At 40.5% G+C, this 27925-nt stretch overlaps 1 protein-coding gene across 2 annotated transcripts in view; it reads left to right on the plus strand.

Moving 5' to 3' along the window:
• GRAMD1C (GRAM domain containing 1C) overlaps positions 1 to 27925 on the plus strand; it is an 83330-nt gene that overhangs the window by 28919 nt on the left and 26486 nt on the right. The window contains exons 3-9 of one of the 2 annotated variants that reach the window (XM_073308639.1): positions 2722 to 2806; positions 7906 to 8009; positions 9240 to 9335; positions 11107 to 11187; positions 19430 to 19548; positions 20796 to 20919; positions 25932 to 26106. In XM_073308639.1, coding sequence (XP_073164740.1) covers positions 2722 to 2806; positions 7906 to 8009; positions 9240 to 9335; positions 11107 to 11187; positions 19430 to 19548; positions 20796 to 20919; positions 25932 to 26106 — 784 coding nt within the window. Of the gene's footprint in view, positions 1 to 2721; positions 2807 to 7905; positions 8010 to 9239; positions 9336 to 11106; positions 11188 to 19429; positions 19549 to 20795; positions 20920 to 25931; positions 26107 to 27925 lie in introns of those variants that run through there. The other variant, XM_073308648.2, reaches the window with a different exon arrangement.

Raw genomic sequence — 27925 nt, forward strand, 5'->3', positions numbered from 1 at the left:
GGAGGACTTGTGGCACCTTAGAGACTAACCAATTTATTTGAGCATGAGCTTTCGTGAGCTACAGCTCACTTCATCGGATGTTAATATTTACAGTTTCCATAACATACCCAAATTATAAAGTTACCGAATTGTAGAACACACAGGCCCTGATTAAATGTAGTTTCCTGCCAATTCCTTTCCAAATGCCATCCAGCCTTTGAATTCCCCTGCCAATTCTTCTGATTTACAAAGCACATCTTTTTCAGTTTTAAAAATGTGTTTTTCTCTCCTGTTGCTGTATGAGAGCTGCTCATCAACCAGAGGTGCTGGCTGTACCCAAAGTTCTGTTTCAGTAAACAAACCTAAAAAATAAAGAAAAATATTTTTAATTCCTTTTATTTGGAGTCGTCATAGGTGGTATTTGTAACACTGCTGACTTAAAAAAAATACAGTTAGCTAAATGTAAAAAGAGCACTTGCAAACTTATGAGGACTATTCATTTCAACTCATCACCTCATGGTATCTATTTCCTTGTCATCCTGACTAAAGAACTTGAGTCCTGAGCATAGGCAGACAACCAGTGCTTGATTTACACAGGGTCATCAGTTCTGGCAGTACAGAGCAGAAGTCCCAGATGGGAATGTTAAAATCATAGAAGTGAGGTTACATGAGGCTTCCTTCACTTAGGAAGGAAAAATCAAACTGCACAACTACAAAATGGGGAATAACTGGCTAGGCAGTAGTATAGAATCATAGAATATCAGGGTTGGAAGGGACCCCAGAAGGTCATCTAGTCCAACCCCCTGCTCGAAAAGTACTGCTCATCTAGTACTGCTGAAAAGGATCCTAGGGCCTATAGTGGATCACAAATTGAATACGAGTCTACAAGGTGGAGAGAGTCCGGAGAGCAACAAAAATGATAAAAGGTTTAGAAAACCTGACCTATAAGGAATGGTTAAACAAACTGGGCATGTTTAGTCTTGAGAAAAGAAGACTGAGGTGGGACCTGATAACTGTGATCAAATAATGTGAAGGACTTCTATAAAGAGGACAGTGATTGATTGTTCTCCATGTCCTTTGAAAGTAGGACAAGAAGTACTGGGCTTAATCTGCAGCAAGGGAGATTTAGATTAGCTATCAGGAAAATTTTTGTGATTATAAGGGTAGTTAAACTCTGGAACAGGCTTCCAAAGGAGGTTGTGGAATCCCTGTCACTGGAGATTCTTAAGAACAGGTTGGACAAACACCTGTCAGGGATGGTCCAGGTTTACTTGGCCCTGCCTCAGCAAAGGGGGCTGGACTTGAGGACCTCTTGAGACCCATCCAGCCCTACATTTCTACATTTCTATGATTGTATACCTAGAGCTAATGCGTTTGGGCCATCACTATCACTCCTTTACTAAAAATAACTCCTAGCTAAAGACTAATTTACTCTGGGCAGAATTACTTTGAAAACTTAAAATTCACAGCTACAACTGGCTGTTAACTGATGCAATGCATATCGTAATAGTGCATGGAAAATGGACTAAGCGTTTATAAGAGAGTCTGGTCAAATGGCCAAAAAGTGATTAATTGTATTTTACACTGAACTGCTTGATACAATGGTACAGAAATGTGTGTGTACGGAACATGTCAAACATCTGTTGACACCTTTATTATTCAGAAAGAGCAATGGCCAATTGTTGCTTACATCTCTTAATAAAAGTTTCATACACTAGATCTAATGAGGCTTTTATGGTATGTTTATATCCCATTGTTGGGACACTGGGAGGCGAGTTCTTCCTCTTTCAGTTGTAATGTTGCTAAAACACAATGATTTGTACAGGAGCAATTTAGTTTATTGTAAATCACCTTACTGTTAACAGGGAATCGATTAGAATTTGTTTTTACAATACCATTTTCTATGGAAAGTGTTCCAAAATTCTTTATATATTATTGAAGTTTAGATCCACATTACAAAAACCACCACCATGGTTCGTACCAATTGGCCCCTTTGTTGGCAGCCTCAGCAGAGAGGCTAAGGCTTGGTCTTCACTACAGACTTATGTTGGTATAATGACGTCGCTCAGGGAAAATCCACACGCCTGAGCGATGTAGTTATACCAATCTAACTCCTGGTGTAGGCAGCGATAGGACAGGAGGGCTTCTCCCATCAGCAGAGCTATTGTCTTTTGGGGAGGTGGACTAACTATGCCACTGGGAGAAGCTCTCCCTTCACTGAAGGTAGTGTCTTCATTAAGCACTACAGTGGTGCACTCTGCAGTGCTGTAAGTGCAGACAAGCCTGTAGTCTTAAAGGGTCCCTGGAGACCAAACTACCCTGTTACCCTTAAATGTGATCCCTTTATTAAGGGGTGAATCATATAGGTAAAGCAGGATCAGGAATCTTGTGTTGCTGGTACCTACCTTGTACCTGTTCTCTGGACTTCAGTCTTTAGTGTCACCAGTCTACCAGTTTAATTACTGAAAGTGGCAAAAATCCCATTGTGCAGCTGCATTTCTGAGACAATGCTGTATTTAACAGATCTGATATTTCGGTTTGGGATTTTAGTTTATAGCAGCATAGCATTGTATAATGGAGCATAATGACAGTGATAAATACATTTAGATACTGTCTATTCTTTTCCAGTTTTCTGGTGTTTATTTTCTTTACACTATAACCCTAGTTTCCTGCTAGTATGAAGATAGTTGATAGCTGAAAATAAAGCTGTTTACTTTAACCTTTCACCTTTCATTGTTGCAGATCTCAAGTTCCACTTATAAATATAGGAGTGAGGAGTTTAAGAGACAGTTTTCACATCTGCCAGATTTGGAGAGGCTCATAGTAGGTAAGATGTGAACAAACCAACCAAACTGTGTTATTGCTGATAATGTCAAACAACTTTAGCTTTTACTTCTTAAAAGTAGACTCCTATGCTGGAGGAATGCTGCCAGCCCCTCTGGATGGTGGTCATGGGGTGTCTCTTAAGGTAACTTCTCCTACCCGTCCCATAGGTGGCCAAACATCTATTGGCCAGGGTTCGTATGTAAGGTAGCATCTGTCACAGGCAATCATGAGGGGAAAGGCGAGGCCAGGGCATCCTGAGAAGGATGTGCTGGGACAGCATATTGAATAGATAGGCTCAGAAATGTTTGGATTATGACTGGTCTGGAGAGTGTGGGGAAAGAGCAGAGTTAGAATTATATCCTAGAAATTTTGATTTGTGCCACTGGACTCTTTTCTGGCATGGGCAATACATTTGGTGCATCTTCACATACTGCTGCTTCAGACACTTAATGGATGTTGAATGAGAAGGGGGTGAAGGGGGGCAATTTTTTAAAACGGTAACTAACAAAGGTTAACTAGGTTTAACAGAGGAGAGGGGGTTAATACAGAATCTAAACTCAAAGCTCTCTTGAAATGAGTCTCAGCAAATGAAGCCTAAAAAAATAAAATCATGTTTCTCGTTAAGGTGACACTGGGTTTAAGTGAAGCATCTTTAAAAATGTGTCCAAGTGCAACCATTTCTCAGGCTGGCAGGGAATTGAACACTGTGTTAGTGATGCCTATCAGTCTGGCTTTTGCAGGAGATAAAGTCCCAGAAAGCATTGCTCACTGTTGTAATTGCATGAGTCCTGTTTCTGGCACGTATACGCCACTGCCAGTAGAGATTTTGCCACCCATGAAAAAGCAGCAATGGCACAGAGGCTAGTAGATGTTACCTTGACAGACAGACAAATGTCCAGAGGGACTCCTGAAAGCTTTCTCCTTGCATAGGAGTCTGTTTTTAAGACGGTCAGGGTTGCAGGGAGAAGAATTGGGATGTTCTTCTTTCTGAAGCAATAGACCGCCCATGGCGGAGGGAGGAGAGAAAGAGACTTGCAGCCCAGAACTGTCACTTCTTCCTGATATGCTATTTCAAAGGACTGTATAAGGCAGAAGTCTAATATGAAGGCATTTCTTCTGGAAGGTGATATGCCCTGGCACCTACGTCAGGTGTCTCATTAGGTGAATGGTTTGTGAAAAATTAATTTGTCAGAGGCAGCTCCTGTGTCTCAAGGGTGGTGTTTTTTTGGTGGTGGTGGGGCGGGGGAAGTAAAGGGAAAACTCCCTGTCCCCAAAGTCATGGCCTATGAATTGTGTTGCTAAACTCACCTTGCTTTGAGGCAAGGTAGTGAATGGGAAGGAGAAAGAACTATACCATCAGGTCTGGGAAAGACTATGCAAGAAATGAAGCACAACAAGCAGTGTCTTTCTGAGGGATTAATGTACCTCTAAGGGGCACTCTCAGGTAAAAATCTTACCTATTTCTTGGGGACCTGTGATGCTAGCCTAGTGCTAAGCGGAAAAGATGCACATTTTAAATTCACCATGACCCAGGGAAATAAGTTTAGATTTTTTTTTTTGTAAACATGTCAGAATATTTTTGGCTGTTAGACAGGTGGTAAGTATTTCTAAGGTGTCTCGAATAGCTAGGTAAGTCACACTTACCATGAGCTCTGTCCCTGCTACTTAATAATCAGCTCAGAACCTTAATGAATCATAGAATCTCAGGGTTGGAAGGGACCTCAGGAGGTCATCTAGTCCAACCCCCGGCTCAAAGCAGGACCAAACCCCAATTTTTGCCCCAGATCCCTAAATGGCCCCCTCGAGGATTGAACTCGCAACCCTGGGTTTGAGCAGGCCAATGCTCAAAGCACTGAGCTATCCCTCCCCCCAAGAACCTCACTAAAAAGTGGTCTGCAGAATTTAGGACCATTCCATGGAGTCTTTTCTTCAATCTAAAAAGAACTTTGAGTTTGTTGGACTCAGAGAGAAAATACAATGATATCAGCTACCACCAGCCCCAGATACTTATAAGAAATGCATAGTGAAAATTACTCCAGATCTCACTGTAGTTATGGAAATGAATGGGAAAATATGTAAACAACTCTACAATCTTAACTGGATGACTACTGCTAAAAAGGATAAAGCTTGCTGATCACCAGGGTGAACTGGAACCGTGTATTCTATCGAGAGGACATCGGTGGAACTGCAACAACAGGATTACAGATCTGGAGAAAAAGAATGGTTTGACTAGAAGAAAAACAAGAGGTTTGTGAGAAAAGAACATCAGGCTGTTGTATTTACCTGAAGGCACTGAAACACCTATTTTGAGCCCACTCTGCCAGATGTTACCAAATGGAGAACGTTTAAAACCCATCAGACCCACTATCTTCTTGCCTCTGTACCTGCTGCTGCTGACTCACCTCACCACTTCTTAAAAGGTCACTCAGCAAGCAAGCCTGACTGCACCACTGGAGACCCACTTAACAAATACACTGTATCAGAGATAAGTATTCTGATACCAACATAACATCAGGGTTTATCTCTTGCAATAAAAAGGCAGCCTTTAATCCAGCAAGAAAGTCTTGCTAGATGCTTGGTGTTCAGGCTACAGCACCGTCTACCCAGAAACAGCCAAGTGCTTTTATAGAAGAGAAATTAGAACTTTCATCCACCTGGAAGATGTGACATGCTAAATCCTTACATCCTTCTCAGGCTGCAATGGAAAACGAAGTTATTCTATGCCATCAAGTGTACTTCTGTGTTAAAAATAGGACATTCCTGTGGACTGGGTTCAATACACAGTAAATTAGAAGAAACATATCAAAACATAGTTTGAGTTTATTAAGTTACTCTCTGATAGGGATGATTAAGAAAGCAACTAAGCAAATTCTATGAAGCATATTTGCCATGAACAGGTTACCTAGGGTTTGAAGAATAGACTTGCTGATGGATTAACCCCAGCCATATAGCACCTCCTCAGTCAGAAGCAAACAAAGGCATTCTTTTATGTAATTACTCTTTACCCCATGGGAGTAGCATTCATTTAAAAGGACCTTTTCTGACCTCCAGTCTTAAAACCTTTTGTTTGCTTGGTATAGTGGATTTGAACCCAAGCTGTATTAGTTATTCATCTATAAATATTTAAGGTAGTAATTACCTACTCATTGTTATCCACAGAAATGTAACTACTGCTGTTCTTTATAATATGTTTTTCTTTTTTTTCTGGTTACTCTTGTACATTCTTATAATTATGAGAACTGGAGTTAAAGATTATACAAAAATGACTGTGATTCCATACCTATACTATAAACTAAGTGCCTTTGATTTTCATAGTGTAAGCATTTAAAAAATCTGATTGGAAGAGCACCATTTAATTAAAAAGTTTTTCATCTTTAACATTTTATATCCGTTTTTACAATTAGGCTCGTAGGTTACTAGAACTGGGATTAATGTTAATTCTCAATTTTCAGTTTGCCTATTTTGTGCATTTTGACATCCCATTGTGTATAGTCAGTTCCACTGTTTTGTTGCTGATCACTTGCATCACGCTCATTCTCTACTCTGGGGGGATCCCATGTGCATATTCTTCCCTGAGCTCCGCAAGAAAGCGTGTTTACTAGTAGCAGCAAAGCTGACACCAAAGAGGCTGGTTGGCAAGTGTACAGAGAGAAGGGAGATAGGGTGGAGAAGTGGCCCCTGTGTGTTTTGGTGGTGGTGATGATCTTATACCTGCCCAAAAGACCCTTATAAACACAGAAGGACATCAAAAAATTTAATAAAAGAGTTAAGATGGAATTCTTTTAAAAGTCAGGACACAGTATTTAAAGGATTCTCTATCAGAAGACTGATTTGGACAGTGTCTCTCTTAATTTCTGCTGTGCTGCTTGTTAACCTGAATTTCTTTCAGCCTGTTCTAACTTGTTCGTCAGTTCCGCTTTCAGTTTCTCATATATTGGGGTTGCAAATATTGCCAGGTAATTTTAATTTGTTTGCAAACAGTGGTTCAATTTGAATTTAGGGGGGAAATTCAAGGAAATATTTTTATTGGTCCTCAATTTGTAAAAGTTGATGTGTACTAAAGCTAAATTTTGGCCAGTTTCACCTGACAGTTTCCCTGTAATAGTCATGGTTGTTTCAGCCGCATGCATATAATTAATACCTCAAATGTGTAAAATAAATCAACCTAGTATTTATACAGAATTTAAATTCTTAGGGTGGGATTTTCGAAAGGGCTCAATGTTGTCCTAACGGTGCTTTCAGTGTAGGTTAAGAGGATTCTTACCCTTCACTTCAGTGGCAGCAACAAAGCCAGTACTAGGCGTTTATGAAAATCTCACACGTACTGCTTCAGTGGTGAATCTTTCTGCTCCTTAAATCAGAGTGACACCAGTAAAGAAATAAATTAGCTCCTTGCTGTTGTTAATGGAGATCCATTAATGTACTGTTCAAGATACAGTCAGTTCCCAGCAGCGATATTTCAGCCAGAGGCCATTTCATATAGGTAATAAAAAGAAACCTTGATTGAAAAAGGCCTCTGGTTGAAGTATCCCTGCCGGAATGTGGATATCTACTAAATAAGGATTTTTTAACTCGTTGTGGGTTGTGATACGATAAGGAATGTAAAATGATTCACCTTAGAAACGCACAGTTTACTGTGGTATGTGTGACTGGTTGACTATATGTTCTGAATTAGTAGACAAAATATTGCCTTTGTATTCGGCTACTTCATTCAAGTGACTTGAAGCTTGACTTGTAGAGTGCAATTTCAATATTCTGTTTTGCAAAGAAAATCAAGCAGAAGTTCATTGTCTGCCACGCCTTGCCAGATATCTGAAACCAGAGGGTAATACACAATGGCCAGAGTTCTGATTTCCCTGTTCACACAAATAGTTCCATTGACTTTGGTAAAGTAGGACATCAACAGGATTTCTCACCATAAATAAATGGGATTTGGCCCAATATGAGTTTAATTTTTATGGAATTTTCCATTGAGTAATGAAAGATATTCCCCTAGTTTTGATTTCCAAATCAAAGAGAGTTGGGTTTACAGGAAAAAAATAGGGCTGATCCGATTGGACTGTAATGAGTGAGTAAGCTCCTCTTGGTCTTTATGTCTAGATTATGCCTGTGCCCTCCAGAAGGATATTCTGCTGCAAGGACGCATGTACCTCTCTGAAAACTGGCTCTGTTTCCACAGCAACATCTTCCGATGGGAGACCACGGTAAGTTGGTTTGTGTGTTTGATTATTGGTTTGCTTAAAAGAAATCCCTTATCCCTTTTTGTTTTGGGGAATCATACCTGAAGCTTTCTGGTTGAGGGATCCTTCTTGGTGATGGTAATCATGGAGGGCATTCCATTGGGGCTGATACTGCAAAAGGCAGCCGGCCGTCATGACTGGAGTTACAAATCTCTGTTGCACAGTAAAATCAAAGAGCAGCCTGGAAGTCAATGGAACACTAAGATCAGTCTGTTTAAAATTGTCTCTATCCCTCAGTGCTGGAGGGATGGATATGAGGTGAAGTGTCGAAAAAGAAATGCCAAAAGACCATGATGGGATTTTTCTATTTGGATCTTCAGCCTTGTGTGTATAAGCTATGCAAAGATGGCTTCCAGCTGAAACAAACATGCCATAACTCTTACTGATTGACCAGGAGGAAGCTCTTTTTTGGATCACCTTGGGGAGCTGCTCATTAACATTCTAGATAGTTGCAGTTCAAGTGTCACCTATACTAATGTGCAGAGCACCCCCCACTTCGACTGGGGGATTCCGCAGCAGTGTTTATAGACTCATAGACTTTAAGGCCAGGAGGGACCATCATGATCATCTCGTCTGACCTCCTGCACATCACAGGCCATGGAACCTTACCCACTCCTGTAATAGACCCGTAACCTCTGCTGAGTTACTGAAGTCCTCAAATCAGGGTTGAAAGACATCAAGTTACAGAGACTCCACCATTTACACTAGTTTAAATCTGCAAGTGACCCGTGCCCTAGGCTGCACGCCACTTGGCAAATGTACCTACATGCACATCTGTCAGGCTGTTAGCAGAAATGAGACATTATAGCAGAAGAAGGGAGTACAGATGTCTTTTCCAGTGTAGCAGCCAGGATTGGTATTCAGATTTGTGGGACTCAGCTTGCTGTCAGGATAGGATTTGTCATGAATCCTCTAGTCCTGCTGTGGGAGTGGTAAGGGTGCAGTGAATTGTCTGCTCACTATTTGGTTCTGGTGCGCTCGGCTGGGCTGGGCAGGGCTGTGAATGACAAAGCTTTGGTATGCTTTTGCTTAAGGGTGGTGGTCCTGGTGTCCTGTGCCCTACATCTACTGTGCTTTATTCAAGTAGCTTGGGTTAGTTTGATGTTGAGTTCCTCTTGCATGTCTTGTGCCCTGTGGATTTCTGGGATTTAATAACTTTTCTATGTGTGTTTTTTTGTATCTATTTCTGTTCAGATTTCTATTGCCTTGAAGGATATAACCTTCGTGACAAAGGAGAAGACTGCACGGCTCATTCCAAATGCCATCCAGATTGTAACAGAAGGGGAGAAGGTGAAAAGCTAGTATTTTCTTTTTCATAACAATAATTCCTGGGGCACAGCATTTTTTGATTCCTGTTGGCTAAGGCAACCGTCCCAATTTTATATTTAAACTGCAGTTATGATCAGAGAAGTGACTGTTTCTTTAAAAAAAAAAATAAAAAAAATCTTACACCACACATCTGCTCCCTGTGTGTGTCACAGTCAGATCTGATAACTTTGGTGACTAAAACAAGTGTTTACTACTCTTTACTTGGGTTAGCACTGCAGTGTCAGCATACCTGTGGGAGAGGATGTCAAAGTCTATTCTGTAACATCAACAGAATTGTCAGCTAAGTTTCAGTTGCAAAATCTTTATTACTAGGGATGATGCCTGGGCCAGAAAGAACCAAGTGAGTCCGAGCTAGTAACTAGTAATATCATCTTTTTACTTGTTGTTTGAGCAGAGTTGCTGTGGAATCAGTGAACACAATAAACACAGGGCCCCATAATGCCATTTTTAGGGATTTCCTTTTCAGAGTGGGTTTGCATTGGAATTTGATGTTTTGCAACCTCTATAAATAAAACGCATCCTTGGAAGACAGTTGCTATATGCTAAAAGGGCTGTTTTGTAATGGGTTTTGGTATAATTAGGAGCTTCTCCCTGCCTCCTGGGTGCTGTATTCTGCACTAGCTGTAGCTTCTGGGTGAATTTCAAAGGAATTCCAAAGAGCAAGTTGCAAAAGGTTAGCCTGCCCAATCTGGATTGGGATGGGAGTTGGCTAATCACCAGCTTTTCAGTAACCTCCCCTCCCAGAAAAACAAAACTGTTAGGCTGAAAACAGGGTGACAGTTGCCTAGTGTGAGTCTGTTGGTGTTTTTGAGGAACGACTGCTTATTCAATATAGCTTATTCAAATATAGCTGACACTGAAGGGAGACCTTTGCAGTTCCATAATGGGGCCCATGAGTCTTACTAGTTTTTCCCTGCTGCAAAGGACATGATTCTATCCGTGTGTTGAAGAGGTTAGAAACTTTTAAAAATGGAATGAGTAAAAGTGAATGATAAGGCAAAACCCAAGAGAGCAGATTAGGTAAAGCAGAGATTCTCAAACTTTTGTATTGGTGACCCCTTTCACACAGCAAGCCTGTGAGTGCAACACCGCCTTATAAATTAAAAACACAACTGTTTATATTAAATACTATTATACCTGCTGGAGGCAAAGCGAGGCTTGGGGGTGGAAGCTGATAGCTCGTGACCCCCGTGTAATAACCTTGTGACCCCCTGAGAAGTCACAGCCCCCAGTTTGAGAACCCCTGAGGTAAAGGATGATGTGCTAGGCCTTGGTGAGAAGATTAGCAAGAAAAAATCATGCAATCAGTGGGTGTGAAGGAGGAGGGTGAGGGTACTGATAGGTGGAGACTAGTGCAAGCATAGAGGGATACATGAAGGTGCAAGTGGGAGAAAGAGCTTAAGGGAGCAGATAAATGATATAGAGGATATTTTTTATACTGGAGTAAGTGCTTGCAAGTAGATGCCACAAAAAGCAAGAAAAATGTTTTATATAATGTATAGACAGTGGGAATCTACAGGCTTCAGTAAGTGTCCTCAATAGCTGCATATCCCACTGACTGCCTAGTTGTAGGTATTAATCCATTTCCCTGGGGCCATGTTTTTGAGGGTAGGTATATCGTTTGACCATACCATGGACATCGTAGAACTACTACTGCCTCTTCTAGAAACTGTACAATATTGATTCACATAGGAATTCAATAAAGCGAGCTATCATCTTATCTTCCATCCAGTTTTTCTTCACGTCCTTCAGTGCTAGAGATAGAAGCTACCTCAGTATCTTCCGCTTATGGCAGAATGCACTGCTGGACAAGGTAAGGTTTTGTTGTTGTTTTTTGTTTCTGTGGAGGGGGGGAAGGGAGTAATGTAGCTGATCAACACTATTAAAAAAAGTCAAGGATCACTTTTTCTAGTTTCAGAGTAGCAGCCGTGTTAGTCTGTATCCGCAAAAAGAAAAGGAGTACGAGTGGCACCTTAGAGACTAACCAATTTATTTGAGCATAAGCTTTCATGAGCTACAGCCCACTTCATCGGATGCATTCAGTGAAAAATACAGTGGGGAGATTTTAGAAAATAGAGAACATGAAACAATGGGTGTTACCATACACACTGTAACCAAAGTGATCAGGGAAGGTGAGCTATTACCAGCAGGAGAGAAAAATAAACCTTTTTCTAGTGAGCACTAGATCTGCACTGGAGGCTAAATGATTTCAGAAACAGAGGTTTGGTTCTTCAAGTATTCCAATCAAGAGTTGAAGTGGGGGTGGGGTGGGGTGGGGTGGGAGAAAGTATTGGTACTCTCCCAGGCTCCACTTACTTCAGATTCCAGAATGAGACTCCTGTCAAAGAAGATCTTCATAATATGATGATCCTTCGCTTTTCTTGCATTTACATTTTAAATGTAGTCATTATCTGTGAAGTTAATAACTCCGTTGGGATGGCAGAGAAGCTCACACCTCTTTTGGAGCTATTGTTTCAGGCTATTTGTAAACTCAGGCAGATATTACTGGATTGATTTATAGTTGGTTCAGGTTTTTACAGCTCAATATGACCCCTGAGCTGAAAAGACCCAACAAAGATGAAGGCTGAACTACATACAGGTGTGTTTTGGCAACTTCTGCTAGGTAGCTTGATTTATATGGCAGTTTGTGTACACTTAATCTGATGCTTCTTCCTGAAAATGCAATGACATGTTTGTTGCAAAGAGTCAGTGCAAATAACATGCTTCTTTGGATCTCTTTCCTGTAACTCACAGTTCTCATTGTTTTAATATTTCAAAGCAGAGGCAGCTAAATTCCAAGATACACAAATATAACTTTGAAGAAGAATGTCCCCCAGAGACTTAAATCTGCTGCACTGTTTATATACATATCCTGCACATAATCTTAGCTAATTTAGAGTTAAGGTGGCTCAAATGTGTTTAAAAGAAACACAAATGCTAAAATTCAAGGAAAACACCATTTAAGGTAACATTTAACATCCAGATCAGCCACAAATCCACATCCCTTACAAACCGAACACACTGTCACACTCATAACTCCATGTCACACTCCTTTTCCATTCCAGCATCCAGTATAGACAACTACAATGTATCCACCCAATTCCTCCCTATCCCCTATTCAAGTGCGCAACCTTCACTCCAACCTCATATTTTACTTGTACACATTTTCTTGTAGATGTTACCACTACAGGACTGGGTATGGATACTGTATCTTAATCCAGCTCATCATGAATATAAATTGATGTTAGTAATAATAAAAGGAGGCAGGGGCATGTGCAAGAATTTAAATTTCACTGTTTTTGGAGGGGCACATTCTGGGCCCCACCACAGCCCTGGGGCTGGAGGAGCTGTCAGCTCCCACCGGGGCCCCAGGGTCAGAGGAATTGTCAGCTCTCACCATGCCCCCAGGACCGGAGGAGCGCTGTGCCCTGGCCAATTACTGGGGAGCCTGTGCCCCTGCTTGTCTCCCCTTGTGCATGCCCTGGGAGGGAGAAAAATAATTGTCACTTTGGCATGGTGGCTAGGGGAGTGGAATGAGGGGGAAGCCTATGGCATTAGAGAACTATTGTGGCAATATTTTAAAAAAACTATCTCTGTCCTTAGTCAAAAAAGGGAGCATTTTGAAAATTTCCTCAGCAAGTTAGTCAATATTTTAAAATTGCATGTTGTCTTAATGTAGAGTCACTACTGACCTATTTGTAATATCATAAATTTCACAGACACTGAAATGTATATTAGTAGCTTCATCATCACAGTCTTTTGGTGTCATAAATGTCCATTTGCATTTTGTTAAGGGAGCATCAGCAAAACAAAATCTTATCAGGCATGTCGTTAAAACCCTGAACAAACGTAACAAATGGTAGGTTTCAGAGTAGCAGCCGTGTTAGTCTGTATCCGCAAAAAGAACATAACAAAAGTGCTCCTAATTTCTAACGAACAGTTATAACTCATAATCAGGTTTCACTTTCAACTCCTGCAAGTTTTCTTCCTTATCAGTTTTTTGGATGTATTTTCCTCTCTGAATTTTAGTTTAGTCAATTAGCTGTTTTGAGCTTTGCTGGGTACAGAATTGCTCCTGAGTGCAATTACATTGCAGGAAGGAGGAAGGAGCTTTAGGGGTGTGGAATGAAGTAGCTAGAATTCTTCTTGATGTTTCCGAGGCATACATACCAGAGAAGTAGCTCTACCACCCTTGCAGCCAGCCAACTCCTCAGTGCTGATGGGGGTGGGGGGGGAGAGAGGTGTCTTTTCCCCACTCCTTTTTGAGCAGCTAGTGCTGTTGTAGAGAGCTAATTGGGAGCAGGGACTGCATCCTCCCAGACTAATTCTAGCCATCCCTGTGCAGGGTCACAAGGGAATATGGGAGGGAGGGGGAATGTATTGTGCCTCTCCCTCCCTACCCCCCTGCACAACTGGCCAGAATCTATTAACTTTTATCTTGAAAGTCTGCAGAGATGCACAGAAAGAACTTCTGTTCAGTTTCTCATCCAAACTCCTGTAATTGTAAAAATGTGTCCTCATGCTCACTCTGAAGGTATTGTAGGGCAGTATCCTGAACTGCATGCAAGACCAAGTGCTAGTGTTGGATTGTAACATGTGACCTCCTGGTCCTGAAGGAAGAACTATATTGTTTGAGCCATTCTTAAACATGTATTGCGTTTTGTCTGGTTTTCATGTGTGGCAATATGAGAGAGTCATGAGCAAATTGCATGCATTTGTGTTCCCTTGACCCTTCCACCTGTATTTTGCTTACTAGTTCAGCAATACTTGAGATAACCTCTAATGTTTCTGAGCTGCTTCAAACGGGCTCTAAAAAAACCACAAAACTGCCTGCCCCAAAAATAATTTTCTCACTCCCAAAACTGCACTACCTTCAATGCTAGGACAAGCAGGATTTGATATTGGACCAGTGACAGGTTTAACATCGGTTATCAACCATCAGAGCTATAAATAGAAGAATTGAGAATCTCTTCTTTCCAGTGGTGTAAGACTTTTGTTTCTAGAATTAGTAGATTTTGCAATATCAGCGCTTTAATACTGCAATGTTAAGAATATAAAAACTATTTTATGGAGACTTTTAAAAATGCATTCAATATTTTCTTCTCCCCCACCATGTACAGTTGGACTCGTACTAAGGCAGTCTGATTTGTGAGGTAGAGGGATAGGAAAAATAGTATAATTCATCTTTTAAACTCTCTAACACCTTTGCAAATCGATCTTCTAGTGAATTATGTCCTAAAATAAATGATGATGCGGTGTGATGTAAAGATTTTAGTAGCAACAGAACTGGGTGCATCCCAGCTTTAAAATCTGTGGAAGAAAACCCCTGTATAGGATCAACATCTATATATAAAATGCAAAGCCATATTGTTACTATATAAAGCACAAAAACTTGCCTGCTTTTAAACTGTAATAGACAAGTTACGTAATTCAGCACTGAAAAGGTAAAGGCACCAAGGACTCTTTCTCTTTCACTGTGGCTGGGCATAGTATGTCCTGCTTTTCCATTTAAAACTCACGCTGTGGCACATGTGTGTACTGACAGGAGTGAAAAGGTTAAATGAAGAGGCCTGATAAGGGAGCTGTGCTAACAATGCAGACTAACACAGCTGCTACTCTGAAACCTGTCGTTAAAAAAGAAGGTTCTCTCATTGCAGTAAACAGTGGCTTAAGCTGCTTTAAGTGGAGATATTAGTGACAAAAGCTGCAGCTTCTGAAGCCACTCCCTTGAGAAGCTGTGTGTTGGATTCAAGGCATTCTTTAACATCTTTAGATATTTAAAATACTGCTTGAATGGGCATTGTAAAACTCCAAATGAGTTTAAATAAGTCTGTCTCCAGCTGTCTCTTGCTGTAATGGAACTTTACGTACAGCTTAATATGTCTGGAAGAGGAAAGGAAAAGACTGTGTCTTTAACAAACCCTGCTTACCTATGCTTCCTTAGTGGGAGCGGCCTAGGAACCAGACCGGAATCTAGCACAAGTTCCAGTTCTGCAGGCAGACCAGCCCACTTGTGAACAGCTCTGCTACTGCCAAGCAGGAAGTTACGGAGAAACAGGTTTGAAACAGCAGCACATCCATCTTCGACAAGACAAAGATATGTCTTAATAAACAACAATGTAAGCAACCTGCTTACCCCAGGAGTTTTGCCACTGTGTAGTGGAGTCGTCTTCACGTTGACAGCTCAAGGCCCATTGGGTCTTGATTACAGCCAAACTAGCATGGGCTGGGAATTGTTCTTCTGAGTTTTTGGACTTGCTTGGTAGCCATGCAGCCCCTTGGGTTCATCTGCTTCACAGAAAACTCAGCCCTTTGGGGTGAAATGATGTGCTTCTGAATGCAGGAGAGTTCTACAGTCCCAGAAGCACAGGTTGCTGTCTTTTGGTGAGGGCTTGTTTCCTGAGCATCAATATGAAGTTGGCTAAGTAGGTGCAGAATTTGAGAATTGAAAATGTAAGGTTCTCACCACTTTCTATTGAAAGGGACACAGAGCAAATGTGATTAAAAACCATGCTTTCATAATCAGAAATCTGCTAGTAGCCTTAATAAATCAATAGTTATTGAAGCTGAACATTTTAAATATAACTTCCAAATACATTCTGCATTTGTGGAAGTCTTAAGGTATAATAGTCATATAAGAAAAATCGTGTGTGTGTGTGTGTAGGTATAAATATATATATGGATAGCCACATATTTGTGCTTGTGTGTTACCTTTTTTGTACCTTTAAATTTCTGTCACTATTGCAAAACCCTGCAAGCTGCGTAAGCAGGACAGTGGTGTCTTTTTAAAATGTTGTTAATGCACAGATATTTAATATGATTTTTCTTGTAAATTGTTCTTATGTTATTTCTTCATTCGTAATGTTCAATTCCATTGATCTATATGGATCATGGCTGATACACAGTTTCCAGCGTCTTTAGAGACCATTAATGACATTCTTCTTTCACATCCATAAACTCCTTATGCCTTCTTTCCCACTTTCTTCGAGTTCTTTTCAATAAGAAAAATGGACTTTGAGACTGGTTGTTTACTTTGTGGATATAGGTTTAAGTGTCAGGATCCTTTCTCTTTTTCTTACCCCTCTTGAGAATACCCGAGAGCACCTGAACAGGTCAAAATGTGAATTTTGTTGGTGGATTGGGAAACCTGGCTCAATTTCTTAACAATGAAAGGAAAAACCTAGCACTGGACTTCTATAAAGAAATCTGAACACATTTCTAAGATTCCCCTCACCCTTCCTGAGAGTAATATCCTTGTTTAGTCATAAGAATAACCATAGTGTCTCATATCAGTGGTCCATCTAGTCCAGTATCTTGTCTCTGGCAGCAGTCAGTACCGGATAATAGTAACTTACAATTTAGGTAGTTCTGTCCATCTGTAAAACTCAGTGTTTTACAAAAGTGTGTAAACTTCATGGGGAAACTGAGGCACATATCTATTACACAACTCACCCAAAGTCATAAGGAAGTCACTGGCACAGCTGGGAAAAGAACCCAGAACTCCTAAGTACTGGTCTAGTGCCCTATCCTTTAGATTTTGAGAGGAAAGCAGACGGTTCTTTTGTTCTAAGAATGTCCAAGAAAACATTTATGACAAGTAAAGAAACACTGAAGTGTGGCCATTACTACATTAGTTGCATTTTAAACTGTTTTATATTACTTTACTTTTCAAAATGTTGTATGCATATAATTTATATGTAGCTGAATGCTAACGGTATATGGGGTCTTTACAGAGCATGGGGGAGACAGGATACAATGTTCAAAAGTGACTTAGGCACCTAAATCAGACAATTTTCAGAGTAACAGCCGTGTTAGTCTGTATTCGCAAAAGGTGCCACAAGTACTCCTTTTCTTTTTGTAAATCAGACAATGAGATTTCATCTCCTAAATCCCTTTTGACAAATGTGATGAGGGGTTTGACTACACAGGCACACTGAGGAAAGTTAATTTGAGTTAACTGGAAGTGTGAATTAAAGTGGATTAATTCAATTGCATTAAACCCCTGTTCAGACACTTTTTTATTCAGAATTAGCGACCTTCGTTGAGTTCAGTTTAAGTCACTTTGGAAGTGAATGAAGCTACACCGAATTAAGATCATGGTAATTCTGAATGTCACTTAAGCACTTCTGAAAAATTTACCCAAGGTGCCCGTCCTGATCTGTGTTTGTATTCTAAGTAGTATTTATTTGGATTGCGGTGTCACCTAGAGACTCAGGCACAGAGCCCTACAGTGCTAGGTGCTGTACAAACATATTAGAGGGACAGTTCTTGCCCTGAAGTGCTCAGGATCAAATACAGTGTGATTTGTTATCAGTAGTTTGCACAAGTATTACTTTGTCTTTGACCGATTACCAGCACCAGATTATGGGGCTCAGTCCCAGTGCGTTGTGGATGCTACCAGAAATAAATATTTATAAACAATAGAGACTGAGGATGCACAGTGTAGTGTGCTTTGAGGAGCTAGTTGAAAGAGGAGGGATGTGTTTTATTGCACTGGCACAAAGAAGCATTTCAGGCATATGGGGGCAACATGGTAGGAAGGCATAGGGATGAGTGAGAGTAAGGGAGTGGCTAGAGAGAGCTTTTGTATGTATGGACAGACTTATGAAACCATTTTCTGCCACCTTTGTGTTCACAGTGGTCACACCTCTATGCCCAGAAGCAGTTTAAGGATTTGGGGATTTTCAAATCACTTCTTCAAACAAGCTTTTCTCTGTGCATCCTCAAAGCTATTACTAGAAACAAATAACGTTATACTCATTTAGTACAGTGAAAGTGTGCCGATCCAGTGGATCTGCTACCCTAACCTGTGCTAATAATCCTTCATAAAGTGACACGTGTCTGATTTTATTGTTGGCAATTTGTATTAGATTAGACTGTAAACTCTTTGAAGGGACTGTCTCCTACGCTGTGTTTTCACAGTGCCTCATACAAGAAGGCTTAGAGCCTGATTGGGACCTGTAGGCCTTACTTGACTCAAAACAACAAATAACAGTAGTAGCTCCGAGACTGTAAGCAAATTAGGGAAGGCAGCTTGCCTGCTTTGTGTTCTCTAGAGTGCCCAGTTCAATGTAGGCAGTCTAATAGAACTAATACAACTCTGTGTGTGTGTGTGTAAAATATGAATTTAAAAGGGATAGTTGTCCAAATAAGCTGTATGGTTTGTGTACTATAGTGCTTCCTAGGCATTGACTGCTTACTCCTCACATCTCTCCTGTGAGGTTGGTAAGTGTGATCATCCTCATTTTGCAGATGGGGAAACTGAGGCATGGAGAGATTAAAGGCCACCAAGGTAGTCTGTTTAGAGCTCGGATTTGAATGTCGCAGTCCCTTGTGCTCAGTCACTGACTAGACCATTCCATAGGGTGACCAGACAGCAAGTGTGAAAAATCGGGACAGGGGGTGGGGGATAATAGGAGCCTATATAAGAGAAAGACCCCAAAATCGGGACTGTCCCTATAAAATCGGGACATCTGGTCACCCTACCATTCCACCTCTCAAAGTGCTGAACTGTCCTTCCTTGTGACCAAAGGTCACATGGGTTATTCAGCAAAGAAGCCAACTGAGTTGTAGGCAATTTGGCTGGGAAGGAATTTGTGATACCCCACTGTCATCAGTGGCAGCCTGAATGATGCGGCTCAAGTCAAAGGACTGTGACTTTATAGTTTTCACGAGCTCCAAAGGTCAGCTCTGGGCAGCTGTTTGGAGTTGGAGGTGGAGGGGAGAATGGGAGTAGCCTGTGATATTAAGGAAAAACCAGTCAGAAGTTTTCAGCTCTAGTGCTCAGTTTAGATTGGGTTATGTTATCAAATCCATTTTGGCTAGAAGTTTAGCTATTTAAAAATGGAAGATGAGAGTCTCCTTTATGTTTCTAAGGAGGGTTACCAACTGCAGTGGGGCCTGAAATGTGTGCTGTTTCTTAGAAAGAAAGCTTTCTTAGACAATAACAGGGATGGATCCAGATATATCGAGGGTAAAATAATCTGTTTGTGAACAGGTAGAAGTAGCAGCTCTTCACTGCAGCTTTTGACCAACAATGTGCTTTCTCTTTTCAGAGACTGACCAAACAGGAGTTCTGGCAACTGGTACAACAGAGCTATGGCTCTGAGCTGGGCCTGAACAGTGAGGAGATGGAGAGCTTTTACTCATCCTCTGAAGACAATGGACAGTCTAGGTAAGAAGATACTACGGATACTTATCTTTTATGGAAATAGAACACTGTTTCTACAACTCTGTCTTAAAATCCTCCTTCAAAATTGCCTCCATTACTGACACTAATCTGTACGCTTTTTAGTAGCCTTAGCAAAGGGGTTAAAGTACTGACTAGGCATAAAGACTTGATTGCCTTCACTCTGTTGTAGGTTGAGCAGAATTGAGACCCCTTAGTGCAGAGAAGTATGAGGAAGCTTGTGTTTCCCTGGCTTTTCCTGGTTCTGTTCAGGTAAAGGAATCTAGGAATTGTGTGTAATATTTTTAAAAAATCCCATACTTGTATTACTAACGCCACTTTAGATTGGGGATTCTCAATCTTCCCCATGATAGAATCTAGTCAGGCCCATCATCCTAGTAAGTAGTATGGATATTGCTGAGTGATTATGACCCTCTGCTACCTTTTCATGAACCCCAGGTTGAGACCCTCTGTCTTAGATTATTAAAATTGAAACACTTAAAACTGCTGCTTTATTTTTCACCGTTTTACAGTTTAATTCTTTTTTTTTTTTTTTTTGGCCAATGAAAGTGGATTTATCAATGTCTCTTTCTGGTTCTGTTACAGTTTCTTTGACTCCTTCAAATGACCTTGAGCAAAATTGTTAATTTTCAGCTTTACTCTTTAAACAATGTGGTCTTAATTGTCTACACGCCCTTAGATGGTAACGTCTTATAAAAGTGAACAAAAATTAGTGAATGCACTAACACTTAGTGCTGTTGTGTTTTGAATGAAGATGTTGAGGAAATGTGTATATCCCAAAAAAAGCCCCCGCCTGTTTTTTAAAAATGTTTCATAGTATAATCTTCAAAATATTTTGACATAGGATGCTAGAGGGATGGGTGTAAGAAAAATGCCTATTATAATAATCATTAAAAGGACAAAACTTTTCCATTTGAGGCCTAAGATACTTTTATCTCCCTACCATCCACAACATTAGCTTTCTCCCTCAGTTCACCATAACCTTGATTTATTAACTTTCCAGACACAGTGCTAAGCCAGGGTTTTCTCACAGGCACTTGGGGACAGGGTAGTTTGATGGGTTAATGAACTGGATGTAGGATGACTGAGCTGGGAGTCTTATGTGGCAATTCAATTAACGGTTTGTAGTGTATGTTTTTAAATTGAATAAATCTCCAAAAGTATGAGTTTGGTGCCATAAATGCTAAGAAATTAAATTAACGCTGTCTTTATTATCTTTTTGCTTTGGACAGATCCAGCATTTGTGATGATTCTGGAGACAGAGATGAAAAATTACCCAAAGCAATCTGTGAAATTCATGAACCCATCATTCAGATAGTAGAGGCAGAGCCATTCCATGGAAACACACTGACAGGAGTAAGTATTTAGACAGCCTCTCTTGCTTACTTAACAAATACAAATGTGTAGATCATACATCCTTAAGTGTGTATGTGTGTGTGTATGTATGTATGTAAGGATTACTCCTCCTACCTATGAAGGATGTGAAGATGAGAACAGTTTAGAAGATTTAGCATCTGGAGGTGAATGGGTCAAGGTCAGTTATTCATCTTTCAGAGTTTTAAGACTTTGCCTGCTGGCTGCTAGCATTTACATGAAATGGATTGTTTATAGTTCTGATCAGTTTTGAATTTTCTTTTACTTAAAGAATACATTATTATTATTATTTTATTATTTTTATTATTTATTGGCAGTGTGGTCAAGTGGGTAGGGAACTTGGTCGGGAGTGGGGAGCTCCTGGTGTCCCATTCCCTGTTCAGCCATTGATTCACCATGTGACTTTGGACAAGTCACTGCAACTCTTTGTGCTTCAGTCTCTCTATCTGTACAAAGAGGATAATTCTATTTATCCATCTTTATAGAGCTCTTTAAGATCTACAAATGAAAAGGACTCCATAAAACCTCTTATTGTCTTTTTTCCATTTCTGTGTTCAGACCCGCTCGCCTGATGCTTTTGTTCCAGATTAGAATCTCCTCACACTTCCTCGTAATTGTTCTAGATGTAGGGGTTTGTTAAAAGAACTGATTTTAGAGGGAAGATGGGAGTACTGGGGGAACAGACTGACACTTCATTCCTAGAGATTGGAGTGTGTGGGATAAGTTAGACCTATAGTGGCTTTAGGTAAGACAAGGTGTGTATAGGCTTTGTAGTTTTATCCCTTTTCTCAGAATGCTATGTTCCTATGGATAAGTAATACTTTGAAAGAAACTATTCTGAGTCACTGCATTATACTGGTCACAGCTCGCAAAGGGAAGTCTCTTACACTGCTAAATGCTTTTGGGCCTGCTGACAAACCATCTATGGTGAACAGGTACTGTAGCCTAGGGACCTGGTTTGTGGGTGGGAGAAACGTGGGATTCCACCCTGAGAGGAGTGGAGGTATCATGTATGTGCTGTCAAGCATGTATGTGCTCAAGGGAGACCTAACGGGAAAAAATTAGAGCTAATCCTGTAACAATGAAAGTGCCTTTGAAAATCTCACCCAGTAATGCCATTTTGATGAATATAGGCTCCAATCCTATGTACAGGCTCAATTTGTTGAAGTATATTTCTTAGCATCTGAGCGCATTGAAGTTTGAGAGAGATTAATCTGGGGGATTTTATTATTGTATAACTTACAATATGTATGACTGTTACATTTAGGTATACATTTTGTGTGGTCTTTGCTAGAGTAATTGAGCGACAGAATGCAAATATTTCAGGATTACAGAAGGAATAGAGGGTTTCAATAGTTATTGAAGTATTGCTGCCATAAGATGTCTGAATAAAGCTGTGAAAACTCATTATGTAGTTTAGAGGTGACCTGCAAAAGGGGAAAAACTGACTCATTCCCTTTTTGCTGCTTTTTGATGTATAAAGGGGGACGGAATCTTTTTCCAAAAGAAAATTAAAAAGATAAAGGCCTAAAGGATTTGTCTTTTTTTTTCACATGAGAAATTCAGATCTTGTCTACTTCTGGAGAACTAGTAGGGTTTTGACATCATAGGAACTAATGTAATATCATATTTATGGTGTGTATTTTAGTTCCTGTTACACATTTTAGTCATCCATGGAGATCTCAGAAAGACAAGATGCTTGACAATCATGATAGTTTTCATAGATGTTAAGAACAGAAGGGTCCTCTGTGGGGGGTCCATCAAGGCTGGCCTCCAGCATAACTCAGACTGAAGAATTTCTCCCAGTTACCCTTGTATTGAGCCCAGTAACTTGAGGGAGGAGGAAAAATATGTCATGCCTTATTTATTCTTCCAAAAGAAGAAAAACAAGGGAAATGCACAGAGTTTCCCCCCCTTTGTAGGCCATCTTTAATGCTGTTTAAATACAGCAAATATCTGCCAGGTTGTGCTTTTGAATGGAGTGTTTTTGCTTCCGTTATTATTCCAAGTGGTATTTCCAGTTACATTAATAAATCCATCCAACGCATGTCTTCTGAATCCTACATGCATCCTGCAAACAGTCACAATGATTTGAGTTTATTCAATAATAAATATTTCAGTAGCCATAAGGAAATAGGCCATCAGTATACAGCATGACTGCTCCTTGATCCTGACAGTGAGAGTGGTGCGGAAAGTATAGCCTGGTTCTTGTAAGCCCTGTTGCAAAAGAATAAAGGAAGAATGAAGAGTATTGCAACTTCATAAATATTTATGACAAATCCCACTTGATTTTTTGGGGGGCGGGAGGGCAGTGTCAGACTCCTGCAAACAGGACTTGCTAGGATCTTGAACAGCCATCTCTGCATTCAAATCTGTCTTCAGTTTTGCTATGATTAACCTTTTTGTGGTACATTTTGATACTCTTGGAGTTGATATAATGTTATCTCAAGAACATTTCAAGGGCTTTTGTATCCCACAGTTAATGTTTTAGCTTTTGCTTGACAAACTAGGAATTTGTTTTTATTAATTCTCTCTTTTTTTTAAAAAAAAAAAAGTGTGCAGCCTTTGTGTGCACCATCAGTCATGGTTTTCTTTTAAAGCACAGTGCACCTAACAGTATATACCAGTCGGTTGCCGAATTTTCCCTGACGCCAGAAATTGGTGCACAGCCATCAAGACATATGGTGCTGTTCTCCTTGACAAAAATTGCATGCACTGATCCCCATTCTTGGACTTGACTAGGCACTAGTAGCACTGAGCAAGTCTTAGGAGGAGGTTTGCCAAGCTTGGTGCCAAATTTGGGGTTTCAAAGAGATGTACGACACCTCCTCCCTCACTGTACATTTCCAGCTTCTCCTGAGGACTCGTGGAACCACTAGACTACGTATGTGCCTCCTACCGCTTTTTGATTTTAGTAGCAGTTTAATTTTTTTTAAAAAAAGTTAATATTTCTCTTTAGCCCTTGTCTAATGGCTGGAAGGTACAAGAAATCTGGGTTTAGAATGTATATGTCATGCATGCATAAAAAAAATTTCTGATGGGCCAGTATGTCTTGGGAATGGTCTTCTTCTCAGAAGTGTCATGCTTCACCCATTGCCTTGGGTTAAGCCCATGCAGGGTGGTTTAAACTCCCCTGTTGTCTTCAAATCCATGGTCTCTCTCAAAATGCCATCAGAATAAGAATTCCTTGGATCTGTATCAGGTGTGGAAAGATGGATGGGACCTTTGTCTGTACAAAAAGTGCTTGCCACAGGTGGCTGCTTCATCCATCTCCTCACCCAGACTGGAGAACCTTGATGCTGAAATACTGATGCAGTGAATTATTCTTTCCCCTTCCCATTGTCCTACTTCTTCCTTTGCACTCCAGTGTGTTGCATGGAATTCACGAATTGCTTCCGATTCAATACCAGTATCTGATTAATTTGCTTCCGTAATTCAATCTTCCCTTTATTTTGGCATAGAAAATACCTTGCCTCTTTATATTGAAGTCACAAATTCAGTGCTGGCTTTTATGCCCTTCAGCTGTCCAGCTTTGTACTTTGAATCTCTCAATCACCCAAGCTATGTAAGGTCAGGTCTACATTTTGATAACAGACTTCCAAGGAACACACGAGCGCTACAGAAAGTGGTGATGATTATTCATGTAGATGGAGCTCTTCCTTGTGAATCAGCACTGAATTAGTCTTCCAACATGGTGGTAAGGCAGATGAGTTAAAATCATTTAGGAAGACAGTTTGATCGCATTATGCTGCACACATCAGAGCTACGAAGTTTGGGGCCACATACTGCTCTTGATCCACAACCAATGTCCTACTGAAGACAACAAGAAGTTTGCACAGAGACTGAGGATAGAATATGGCTCTTATATAGGAACTAAACCTTTAGGAGGACCACCATCCCTGCCCTTTCTTTGGCTGTGTTACTTGTAGTTAGCAGATTTGCATGCTCAATCTCAATAAATATATGCAAATTAGAATGATAGAACCATAGAAATGTAGGGCTGGAAGGCACCTCAAGAGGTCATCTAGCCCAGTCCCTTGCACTGAGGCAGGATCATCCCTGATAGGTATTTGTCTAACCTGTTCTTAAACCTCCAATGACAGGGATTCCACAACCTCCCTTGGAATCCTATTCCAGAACTCAGCTATCCTTATAGTTAGAAGGATTTCCCTAATGTGTAACCTAAATCTTCCTTGCCACAGATTGAGTACAATACTTCTTGTCCTACCTTCAGTGGACATGGAGAACAATTGATCACAGTCCTGGACACAATACTTCAACTGAGGCTTCACATGAGCATGACAGTAAACTCCCGTGTCTTACATATGACACTTGTGTTAATACTCTCCAGATATTAGCCTTTTTGGAAACTGGATCACGTTAACTCATATTTAATTTGTGATCCACTATAACCCCTGCATCCTTTCCTGCAATACTACTGCTTAGGCAGTTATTTCCCGTCTTGTAGCTGTGTATTTGATTCCCCGCCCTCCTTTCTAAGTGTAATACCTTGCATTTGTCTTTATTGAATTTCATTAGGTGTGCAGTTGCTTGCCTGAATTTCTATAATAGTCTGGCCCCACAAGTGTCATAGTTGGGTTTCAGAGTTAAGTCATTATGAGTCAGTCAGTCAATAGGATTGATGGGGATAATTCACACCTCTGAGTGTCTCAAATGGTGCTGCATCATTTCACTCTTGAAAGGTTACCTTCACAGGAATAGTGACTAGGAACTGATTTCAGCTGCAAGCTTCCATTTGGCAGAATCTGCCTTGGAGCCATATAAATAGATGAGGGAGGCTGGATACAGAGAAGGAATTTCACAGCCCAGTATTAGGGGCAGTACTTGCGCCAGGTAAGTGGTAAATAGAATTTGGACAGCCAGCTTGTTTACACTTGTCAATTGTAACTTTTTTTTAAACTAAGCTTGTATATAAAGTGTTTATGAAGGTTATTATAGTCAATTATACCATTTGCTGACCGCTCTTCCCATAGGGGTCTGAGCAGGAGGAATCCCAAAATGAGAAACAGGACAAGAGGAGCCTTCTGTTGCCTTCAGAAAAGAAACCATTTAAGCTAGAGAGACGCAGGCTCCCAGCACAGTCCCTGGAGCCAATCGATAATGAGAATCTTCTGGAGAAGAGCAGTGCCTCAGATAGTGAGGAAGAAGGTAAATAGCTGCTCATTTAGAAATCCAACTGAGATCCGTAACATGACTGTAGTCTGGATCTCAAAGTACTCTACAGTTCCCCGGGAGGGGGTTACATGTCAGAGCTGCTTGAACATTTTCTGACAAAACGTGGTTTTGTCAGAAAATAAGGTTTTGTTAAAAGCTATATCTTTTTACAGAAATTCATTTTCCAAAATGGTTTTGAAATGACAAACATGGGGGGGGGGAAACCATGCAATTTTGAAAGTTTTAGTTTTGAAATTGTGGGCATTTCTCCACTCTTTGACTTTTCCAGCTTTTCCCAGTTGGAAAACAATAAGAGAGCCTGTGGGAGGGAAAGGGTTTCCCCACATTTTTGAAACTTTTCCAATGGGAACATTTTCACACGGGGATTTTTCTCTCTGATTTTCACAGAGAACAATGCCTATTTTCCATCTAATTCTAGTAATTATCTCAATTGTACAGATGGGGGTTGGGAGGGAGGAGAGAGGAGCTGAGTCAGAGAGCAGGGAGAGATTTGTCCAAGATCACACAATGTATCTGTGACAGTGTCAGGAACATAACCCAGATCACCTGACTCCTAGTCCATTATTCTTACTATTAGACCATGTTTCCTCTTGAAGGCTTTTCATCTTCAAAGCATATAACGAATATTTAAGAAAGAAATGGGAACAAAGAGGAAAGAAACTTTACAAAATGTTTGTGACTATGACTTGGCTTTCTGTTTCAGAGTAACATGAATATTCAACTCCCCAAAAGAGCATGTTCAGCACTATGAATCTGCATTACACGTATACAAATCTTACATGGTGTTGTGTAATAACTTACCCCCTTTATAGTTTGTGTGCTATATAAATAATTTACATGCATTTCTCCATCACAGATATATTGCCTATAGCAGTAGAAAGTTGCAGGCTTTATCATTTTAGTGTCCTTCTGCAGTTTTTCTGTTTGTCCTAGAGCCTTAGGTTTTTATAGTCTCTCTCTCTCTCTCTCTCTCTCTCTCTCTCTCTCTTTTTTTTTCTTTCCCCATTTTGAAGACACTTATAATGTAATCAATTGACTCTTTGTCCTATTCACCCAGCTGGGCAGAAAATTTACCCAACATTAAAAGAGCCGCAACAAAGATAGGCTCTATCTTAATGGTAACTTTAAAGACTAGTTGAGACTATTTGACTTCTTATGTTAAGCAAATAAAAGCTGACAGACTCAAGTAGATTCAAGGCCTTTTGTTCAAGAAAGAAAAACTCCTATTCATGCTTCTTGTCCTCCTGCTTTTCTAGGGTGAGCTCTTTGTTTATTCTTGAAAGCAGGACTTTCTGGTTCCACTGCACAAAATGGAAAGAGATCTAGCCCAGCGTTTCCCAAACTTTTGAAAGCTGAGTCCTCCTCAGAAACCAGTTGCAACTGCCCTTCAACATGTGACATTTTAGGCCTATCCATCTTGATTTAGACCTCATCTACGCCCTCTGGCTAGTCCTTTGTGCCCGCCCATTCTGTGTGAGTCGTGCTTCACACTTTGGGAAATGCAGTTGTAGCAGGTGCTGTGGGGAATGACCACATGTCTTCCTCTTCCAGCAGCTTCTGGATTTTTCTTGTTACCACAGCATCAACTAAACCTGAGGCTGACAGAGTCTTGCCTACACTAGGGGTCTGTTTGTTCTTTTATGTATTCAGCTTTACCAGTGTTAGCACCAGTGGAATTTTTTTTCTATCATTCTCTAGTGCTGAAAAGGCTTTAACCGTCCACAGCTGTCTGGTGGCCCAGGTATATGGGTTTCTACTTGTGGTACCATAGTCCTGAATTCAGATCCTGCGG

This window comes from Lepidochelys kempii, chromosome 1, assembly GCF_965140285.1.
Source record: "Lepidochelys kempii isolate rLepKem1 chromosome 1, rLepKem1.hap1, whole genome shotgun sequence".
Classification (NCBI taxonomy): domain Eukaryota; kingdom Metazoa; phylum Chordata; order Testudines; family Cheloniidae; genus Lepidochelys; species Lepidochelys kempii.